General features: G+C 42.7%; 2 protein-coding genes across 2 annotated transcripts; one reads left to right on the forward strand and one right to left on the reverse strand.

The window, feature by feature from the left end:
* Positions 1–307: 307 nt before the first annotated feature.
* Positions 308–2,017, reverse strand: LOC128706222 (trafficking kinesin-binding protein 1). The gene has a single exon (XM_053801204.2). It carries the CDS (start codon positions 1,970–1,972, stop codon positions 323–325), a length of 1,650 nt encoding a protein of 549 aa, XP_053657179.2. The 5' UTR covers positions 1,973–2,017; the 3' UTR covers positions 308–322.
* LOC128706224 (trafficking kinesin-binding protein 1-like) lies at positions 1,993–3,533 on the forward strand. Its single transcript, XM_053801205.2, is given in 2 exon segments — positions 1,993–3,364; positions 3,367–3,533. Coding segments are annotated over 2 exon segments (1,539 nt in total).
* The last annotated feature ends 6,765 nt before the right edge of the window (positions 3,534–10,298 follow it).

Raw genomic sequence — 10,298 nt, forward strand, 5'->3', positions numbered from 1 at the left:
GACTGATTACATCGTCTTCAAGTATCTTCTGCTTCTATCAACTTTTCTGTACTCGACTGAAGAAGCCTACTGTGTAGGCGAAACGTTTCGAAATAAAGATACCTAACTGTTGCATATGTGTCTTACCTAACATATTAACAAGGTCTTGAGGATATCTCTCCAAGAGAGAACCCGCAGTAATGGATTTAAATTAGATAAGTTTAGATTTAGAAAGGACATAGGAAAGTATTGGTTTGGAAATAGGGTAGTTGATGAGCGGAACAGTCTGCCTAGTTGGGTTATTGATGAAGAATTGAGACACTTATGCAACACATGGGAATCTTTATTGAAGACAGTCACTAGCATTCATGCCACCATAAGTGCTTAAGCCTGACTTGCCGCTTCCTGTATGAGGCAAATATTCAGTAGACATGATAGAATCTGGTGTGCGGCATTCATAAGGTAAGAAATGCGATGGTGTTCCAGAACGATTTCCTGGACCAAGCCGACGCAGGCACGAGTCCAGGTCTGGTGTTCCTGGCCAGCCTGGGACACCTAAGTGACTTCCTGGGTAGTTATCCTCTGAATCTGTGTGCATAGAAGCATCAGAATCTGCACCAGAATCCAAAGATGGATGTCCTGATCCCCCAGAATAGACAGATGAGCCTTGGGAACCCATATAAGACATAGCATAGGTGCCCCCACTGGATGCCATGTTTGTAGGAGTTGCCATATGTGACGGGGTATAAGGATGGCGGGTAGGCGTGGAGTGCACTGATCCTCCATATCCCAAGGAGCTGAGAGAACCCTGTGATCCTGAGCCAGCACATTTGCCTGTCAAACGCACGGTATCAAATGTGCGACGCATGTTGCTGCTGCCACTTTTTCCCAATTCTTCACCCAGAGAGTTGAGGGAGTGAAGTTCACTGGCGATGGAATCATTCCCAGAGTTGAAGGGAGAACTGAAAAGACTGCTGCCGAGATGGTGACCACGATTTCCTGGCAAGTTCTTCTTCTGAACCCGTCTCAGCTGATCTTGTGTATCGTGTAATAGGTCTAACACCTCTGCATACTTTTCCTTTAGTTCAGCCAACTCCATTGTTAGCTCTTGTTGGCAATCTCTGGCCACTCCCACCATGTTGGCCAGTTCATCATTCTCCATAGCTAACCGTTTGCTACGGGACTGAAGGTCAACCACCTGGGCAAGGAGCTGCGTGATTTCTTCTTGCTGCCGTAGGGAGTCCTCCACTTTCTTTGCAAGTTCTTCACTAAGCTGGCCGATTTGTAAATTTGCAACGCTAATCTGTTTAATAACATCTGAGACCAGCTCCTTCTCTTTATCCTCACACTCACTAGTGTCATTGGCCAGCTGGGAGGCCTCCTGACGTAGGCTTCTATTCTCATCTTCCAAGTTTTTCACTCGATGTTGTAAGATGTCAACATTGATCAGACGAAGGCCAGTTGGAGTTGTTTCACAACTGCTTGTATCATCCACGCCATTGGTGTATATCTGCAGCAGGTCGGTTTTCATCTGCAGATCATGCTTAAGTTGAGAAATTTTGTCACTAGCTGAAGACAACTCTGCATCAAGCAGTGCATTACGTTCCTCTAGGGTTTTGTTGCGTTCAAGAAGTTGCTGTCCGATCTTGGCAGCAAGCTCCAAGTCTTTTTCTTTCTCCTGGAGAAGTCTGGTCACAGCATCAATATCATTGTAGGTCTTGGTCATCTGGCTCACACGGTTCCCGCATAACACGAAGTAGGCCAGGGCTCCCTCTGCCTGCTCAGGGCTCAGAGCCTCCGCTTCCTCCTCCTTCAGCGCAGGGAAGCTCACACCCCAGTCAGCGTTGTCGTAACCAGAAAATTCAGTAACAATGTCAGCTCGTAGGATATAACGAGGGATCTGCTCTTGTACCAGACTTATGAGTTCCACTTCGGCCACATTGTCCCCAGTACACACATCTGTGAGGGTGCCAGCGTCTTTGTATTTCGGCATCAAGGCTGCCGCATGCCCCGATGGAAGCTGCTTGGAACGGCAGCGATACTAATCGATCTCCAACCTCGCCGAATGACAAACGTCGCACCCCTCTCTCCCCGCACTCCCCCCTGAAACAATCCACTGCTGGAGACACTGACGAAATCAAGGACCGAATCCGCTACTGCCTGCAGCGAGCCAGGAGTCGCAGGAGTCTAGGAAGTTTCGAAGCGGGCCTCTACCGCGTGGAAGGCTTATTGGAAGACAAAAACCACGCCTCCGCCAGCAGCCACCTCCGCCAGAAGACCTCTCCCACCTCCAAGCAGCTTCCATCGGGGCATGCGGCAGCCTTGATGCCGAAATACAAAGACGCTGGCACCCTCACAGATGTGTGTACTGGGGACAATGTGGCTGAAGTGGAACTCATAAGTCTGGTACAAGAGCAGATCCCTCGTTATATCCTACGAGCTGACACTGTTACTGAATTTTCTGGTTACGACAACGCTGACTGGGGTGTGAGCTTCCCTGCGCTGAAGGAGGAGGAAGCGGAGGCTCTGAGCCCTGAGCAGGCAGAGGGAGCCCTGGCCTACTTCGTGTTACGCGGGAACCGTGTGAGCCAGATGACCAAGACCTACAATGATATTGATGCTGTGACCAGACTTCTCCAGGAGAAAGAAAAAGACTTGGAGCTTGCTGCCAAGATCGGACAGCAACTTCTTGAACGCAACAAAACCCTAGAAGAACGTAATGCACTGCTTGATGCAGAGTTGTCTTCAGCTAGTGACAAAATTACTCAACTTAAGCATGATCTGCAGATGAAAACCGACCTGCTGCAGATATACACCAATGACGTGGATGATACAAGCAGTTGTGAAACAACTCCAACTGGCCTTCGTCTGATCAATGTTGACATCTTACAACATCGAGTGAAAAACTTGGAAGATGAGAATAGAAGCCTACGTCAGGAGGCCTCCCAGCTGGCCAATGACACTAGTGAGTGTGAGGATAAAGAGAAGGAGCTGGTCTCAGATGTTATTAAACAGATTAGCGATGCAAATTTACAAATCGGCCAGCTTAGTGAAGAACTTGCAAAGAAAGTGGAGGACTCCCTACGGCAGCAAGAAGAAATCACGCAGCTCCTTGCCCAGGTGGTTGACCTTCTGTCCCATAGCAAACGGTTAGCTATGGAGAATGATGAACTGGCCAACATGGTGGGAGTGGCCAGAGATTGCCAACAAGAGCTAACAATGGAGTTGGCTGAACTAAAGGAAAAGTATGCAGAGGTGTTAGACCTATTACACGATACACAAGATCAGCTGAGACGGGTTCAGAAGAAGAACTTGCCAGGAAATCGTGGTCACCATCTCGGCAGCAGTCTTTTCAGTTCTCCCTTCAACTCTGGGAATGATTCCATCGCCTCAACTCTCTGGGTGAAGAATTGGGAAAAAGTGGCAGCAGCAACATGCGTCGCACATTTGATACCGTGCGTTTGACAGGCAAATGTGCTGGCTCAGGATCACAGGGTTCTCTCAGCTCCTTGGGATATGGAGGATCAGTGCACTCCACGCCTACCCGCCATTGAACATTAAAATGGTATAAAATACCGACAGGTTGTTAGGTAAGACACATATGCAACAGTTAGGTATCTTTATTTCGAAACGTTTCGCCTACACAGTAGGCTTCTTCAGTCGAGTACAGAAAAGTTGATAGAAGCAGAAGATTCTTGAAGACGATGTAATCAGTCCATCACCCTTAAAGTTTTGAGGTGGTCAGTCCCTCAGTCTGGAGAAGAGCATTGTTCCATGGTATGAAACAATATAGAGATGAAGAGACAGGATCGAGCGTTATATAGCGCCAAGAGGTGAGACGTAGGTCACTAGGAGAGGTAAGAACTCAGATGTTGGGTGGACATGTCCCTCTCAAATCCAGCCGTTCTCACTAGTAGAGGTTGTCGAAAGTTGATTGTAGGTCTGTACCAAGATACCCTTGTGTTGCAGTGTCAGACAGATTGAACATTAAAATGGTAAAGGACCTGCCTAGTATGGGCCAACAGGCCTGCTGCAGTGTTCCTCCTTTCTTATGTTCCTATGTTCTTATGTTCTAAGTATTAAGATCCCAAGAAGTTGCAGTGTCTGACAGATTTGTAGATGAATGGTTCAGAGAACCGACTTGTTGATAAATTAGACACATATGCAACAGCAGCTTATAAACCGTATGGCAGGAGAGGTGCAGCAGTCATAGGTCGTGTCACATTTGTTCAATGTGGAAGTAGGTCGTGCCCAAGAATTAGGTTGCATATGTGTCTAATTTATCAACAAGTCGGTTCTCTGAACCATTCATCTACAAATCTGTCAGACACTGCAACTTCTTGGGATCTTAATACTTAGAACATAAGAACATAAGAAAGGAGGAACACTGCAGCAGGCCTGTTGGCCCATACTAGGCAGGTCCTTTACAATTCATTTGACATTTGACCTACCCAATTTTCAATGCTACCCAAGAAATAAGCTCTGATGTGCAAGTCCCACTCAAATCCAACCCATCCCACTCATGTATTTATCCAACCTAAATTTGAAACTACCCAAAGTCCTAGCCTCAATAACCCAACTAGGTAGACTGTTCCACTCATCTACTACCCTATTTCCAAACCAATACTTTCCTATGTCCTTTCTAAATCTAAACTTATCTAATTTAAATCCATTACTGCGGGTTCTCTCTTAAGAACATAAGAACATAAGAACATAAGAAAGGAGGAACACTGCAGCAGGCCTGTTGGCCCATACTAGGCAGGTCCTTTACAATTCATCCCACTAACAAACATTTGACCTACCCAATTTTCAATGCTACCCAAGAAATAAGCTCTGATGTGCAAGTCCCACTCAAATCCAACCCATCCCACTCATGTATTTATCCAACCTAAATTTGAAACTACCCAAAGTCCTAGCCTCAATAACCCAACTAGGTAGACTGTTCCACTCATCTACTACCCTATTTCCAAACCAATACTTTCCTATGTCCTTTCTAAATCTAAACTTATCTAATTTAAATCCATTACTGCGGGTTCTCTCTTGGAGAGATATCCTTAAGACCTTGTTAGAACATAAGAACATAAGAAAGGAGGAACACTGCAGCAGGCCTGTTGGCCCATACTAGGCAGGTCCTTTACAATTCATCCCACTAACAAACATTTGACCAACCCAATTTTCAATGCTACCCAAGAAATAAGCTCTGATGTGCAAGTCCCACTCAAATCCAACCCCTCCCACTCATGTACTTATCCAACCTAAATTTGAAACTACCCAAAGTCCTAGCCTCAATAACCCAACTAGGTAGACTGTTCCACTCATCAACTACCCTATTTCCAAACCAATACTTTCCTATGTCCTTTCTAAATCTAAACTTATCTAATTTAAATCCATTACTGCGGGTTCTCTCTTGGAGAGATATCCTCAAGACCTTGTTAATATCCCCTTTATTAATACCTATCTTCCACTTATACACTTCGATCAGGTCTCCCCTCATTCTTCGTCTAACAAGTGAATGTAACTTAAGAGTCTTCAATCTTTCTTCATAAGGAAGATTTCTAATGCTATGTATTAATTTAGTCATCCTACGCTGAATGTTTTCTAACGAATTTATGTCCATTCTGTAATATGGAGACCAGAATTGAGCTGCATAATCTAGGTGAGGCCTTTCTAATGATGTATAAAGCTGCAGTATGAACATCAAAATGGTATACAATACCGACAGGTTGTTAGGTAAGACATATATGCAACAGTTAGACAACTTTATTCCGAAACGTTTCGCCTACACAGTAGGCTTCTTCAGTCGAATACAGAGAGTAGGCAGGAACAGTAGAGATGTGAAGACGATGTAATCAGTCCATCACCCTTAAAGTCGAGAGTAAGACACATGTGCAACATCTGGGTATCTTTATTGTAGACGTTTCGCCATCCAGTGGCTTTATCAATACAAATTCCAGGACATAACTTGAAGACAGTAGAACTATGTACAGAAGATGAGGTAATCAGTCCCTCAACCTAGGAGTAGGTGCGAACAGCACCATAGTCGTGGAGATTCTGAAGCATTAAAAAGCTTTTCTTATCCCCTTTTTAATGTCCCTCTTAGTGTCAATATACTGATTCATAAGATGACCCTCGCCTCTTTTGATACGCCTATAAATTCCTTTCTTATGCCCTAGTAGATATTTCAGCCTATTATTCATCCATTTTGGGTCATTTCTATTTGATCTAATTTCTTTATAAGGGATAAATGTTCTTTGAGCAGCATGTATTGTGTTCAGAAAACTGTCATATTGATAGCTCTCTTCGTTACCCCAGTCAACAGATGATAAGTGTTCTCTAAGCCCATCGTAATCTGCTAAGCGAAAATCTGGGACTGTTACTGAGTTATCCCTACTATCATACTTCCATTCAATTCTAAATGTAATTGATTTGTGGTCGCTAGCACCCAGTTCTTCTGAAAGTTCTAAATTATTAACAAGGGATTCATTGTTTGCCAGAACTAAGTCAAGCAGGTTATTACCCCTTGTAGGTTCTGTCACAAACTGCTTCAGAAAACAATCCTGAACTACTTCTAAGAAGTCGTATGATTCTAAATTCCCAGTCAAGAAATTCCAATCAATATGACTAAAGTTAAAGTCTCCTAGAATTACTACATTATCGTGCCTTGTGGCCCTAACAATTTCCTCCCATAGTAGTCTTCCCTGGTCCCTATCTAAATTTGGGGGACGGTATATCACACCTAAAGTTAATTTTTCATGCCCCTCTGAAAATTCTATCCAAACAGACTCTGTATGTGTTACTTCAGACTTAATACCCGTTTTAATGCAACAGTTCAAGCGATCTCGGACATACAATGCCACCCCACCCCCCTTCCCGATACTTCTATCTACTTGGAACAATTTGAAACCCTGAATGTGACATTCTGCAGGCATGTCCCGACTTTTTGAATTAAACCACGTCTCAGTAATGGCAAATACATCTATGTTACTATGTTACTATGTTAATATCCCCTTTATTAATACCTATCTTCCACTTATACACTTCGATCAGGTCTCCCCTCATTCTTCGTCTAACAAGTGAATGTAACTTAAGAGTCTTCAATCTTTCTTCATAAGGAAGATTTCTAAGAACATAAGAACATAAGAATGTAGGAACACTGCAGAAGGCCTACTGGCCCATACGAGGCAGGTCCTTATCAAAACGACATCTACCTAAAGCTACTCAAGAAACAACTCCCGCACCCCCCAACACCAATCAAACCCAGCCCCTCCCACTCATATATTTGTCCAGTCTCTTCTTAAAGCTACCCAAGGTCCTAGCCTCTATCACCCCACTGGGAAGACTGTTCCACGCATCTACAACTCTGTTAGAAAACCAGTACTTACCTATGTCCTTTCTAAATCTAAATTTATCCAACTTAAATCCATTATTCCTGGTTCTTACCTGGTTCGACACCCTCAGTACTTTATTAATGTCTCCCTTGTTTATGCCCGTCATCCACTTATACACTTCAATGATATCTCCCCTCATTCTACGCCTCTCCAGTGAGTGGAGATTTAAGGCTTTAAGTCTATCTTCATACGGGAGGTTCCTTACACAGTAAATCATTTTAGTCATTCTTCTCTGTATGTTCTCTAATGAGTCTATGTCCATCCTGTAGTAAGGGGACCAAAACTGAGCAGCATAATCTAAATGAGGCCTCACTAGTGATGTATAGAGCTGTAAAATAACTTTTGGACTTCTGTTACTTATACTTCTTGAGATAAATCCAAGTAATCTGTTGGCCTTGTTGCGCACACTGAGGCACTGCTGTCTTGGCTTTAGATTTCTGCTTACCATGACTCCCAAGTCTTTTTCACATTCTGTATGACCAAGCTCTACTTCACCTAGATTATAGCTTCGAGGGTTATTTTCATTACCAAGGGCAAGTACCTTACACTTATCCACATTAAAATTCATCTGCCATTTCTCAGACCAAGACATTAATTTGTTCAAATCGCCCTGGAGTTCATTGATATCCTCCTCAGAGTGAATTATACGGCCTATCTTTGTATCATCAGCAAACTTACTCATGTCACTAGTAATCCCTTCATCAAGGTCATTAATGTAAATTATGAACAAGAGAGGGCCTAAAACTGATCCTTGTGGAACGCCACTAGTGACTAATCCCCATTCAGATTTCATTCCATTAATGGTAACTCTCTGCTTTCTATTGGTAAGCCATGCCTCAATCCATGCTAGAACTTTACCTCCTATACCATGAGCTGCCACTTTTCTTAAGAGTCTCTTGTGAGGTACTCTGTCGAAGGCTTTACTAAAATCCAAATAAACAATATCATATTCCTTATCACTGTCAACTGCCTCAAATGTTCTATTGAAGAACGTCAGTAAGTTTGTCAGGCAGGAACGACCTCTCGTGAATCCATGCTGAGATTCATTTATCAAGTTATGCTCTTCAAGGTGACTTCTGATAATGTCAGCTATAATTGATTCTAATAACTTGCCCACTATAGATGTCAGGCTTATTGGACGGTAATTTGAAGGAGTGGACTTATCCCCTAATTTGAATATAGGAAACACATTAGCCATCTTCCACATCTCTGGCACAACACTGGTAAGGATGGACGCATTGAATACACTCGTTAATGGCTGACTAAGCTCCATCTTGCATTCCTTAAGTACCCTTGAAAACAACTCATCGGGTCCCGGGGACTTATTTTGTTTCAGTTTGTCTATCTGTTTAATAACCATGTCCCTCGTGACAGTAATATTAGTTAACTTAAATTCATCAGGAACTAAATAATTGTTAATTATTGGAATCTCATTTACATCTTCCTGTGTAAAAACTGACAAAAAATAGTCATTAAATAAGGAACACATTTCCAGTTCATTATCCGTCAGCTGTCCATTCCCAGATTTCAGAGGTCCTACTTTTTCCTTCACCTTCGTCCTATACACTTGAAAGAACCCCTTTGGATTAGTTTTTGATTCATTAGCGACTCTAATTTCATAGTCACGTTTAGCCTTTCTAATCGCCTTTTTTACTTCTCTTTTAAGCTGAACATATTGGTCAGTAAGGTTAACCTCTCCTCTTCTGATGCGCCTATAAATTCCCCTTTTCTCCCCTAATAGATGCTTTAACCTCCTGTTAACCCATTTGGGATCGTTATTATTAGACCTAATTTCTCTCTGGGGAATGTATATACTCTGGGCACTGTGTACATTATTAAGAAAACAATCATAAAAGCAGATCCCTTCATATTCATAAGTATGATTATCGTCAATAAAATCATTAGCTAGATAACCCCAATCAAGATTAGACAGATGTTCCCTAAGTCCATTATAATCGGCAGAACGAAAATCGGGGATTTTTACTGTATTATCATTATTGAATGAACATTGAAATGGTATAAAATACCGACAGATTGTTAGGTAAGACACATATGCAACAGTTAGGTATCTTTATTTCGAAACGTTTCGCCTACACAGTAGGCTTCTTCAGTCGAGTACAGAAAAGTTGATAGAAGCAGAAGATACTTGAAGACGATGTAATCAGTCCATCACCCTTAAAGTTTTGAGGTGGTCAGTCCCTCAGTCTGGAGAAGAGCATTGTTCCGTTGTCTGTACCAAGATACCCTTGTGTTGCAGTGTCTGACAGAATGAACATTAAAATGGTATAAAATACCGACAGATTGTTAGGTAAGACACATATGCAACAGTTAGGTATCTTTATTTCGAAACGTTTCGCCTACACAGTAGGCTTCTTCTACCTAACTGTTGCCTATGTGTCTTACCTAACAATCTGTCGGTATTTTATACCATTTTAATGTTCATTCTGTCAGACACTGCAACACAAGGGTATCTTGGTACAGACCATCAACTTCGACCTCTACTAGTGAGAACGGCTGGGTTTGAGAGGGCCCTCCCAAAGCAACCTACGTCTCACCTCCTGGCACTATATAAAGGCTCCATCCTGTCACTTCAACTTCATATTGTTTCAGACAACGGAACAATGCTCTTCTCCAGACTGAGGGACTGACCACCTCAAAACTTTAAGGGTGATGGACTGATTACATCGTCTTCAAGTATCTTCTGCTTCTATCAACTTTTCTGTACTCGACTGAAGAAGCCTACTGTGTAGGCGAAACGTTTCGAAATAAAGATACCTAACTGTTGCATATGTGTCTTACCTAACAATCTGTCGGTATTTTATACCATTTTAATGTTCATTCTGTCAGACACTGCAACACAAGGGTATCTTGGTACAGACCATCAACTTCGACCTCTACTAGTGAGAACGGCTGGGTTTGAGAGGGACCTGC

Source organism: Cherax quadricarinatus, chromosome 6 (genome assembly GCF_038502225.1).
Source record: "Cherax quadricarinatus isolate ZL_2023a chromosome 6, ASM3850222v1, whole genome shotgun sequence".
Classification (NCBI taxonomy): Eukaryota; Metazoa; Arthropoda; class Malacostraca; order Decapoda; family Parastacidae; genus Cherax; species Cherax quadricarinatus.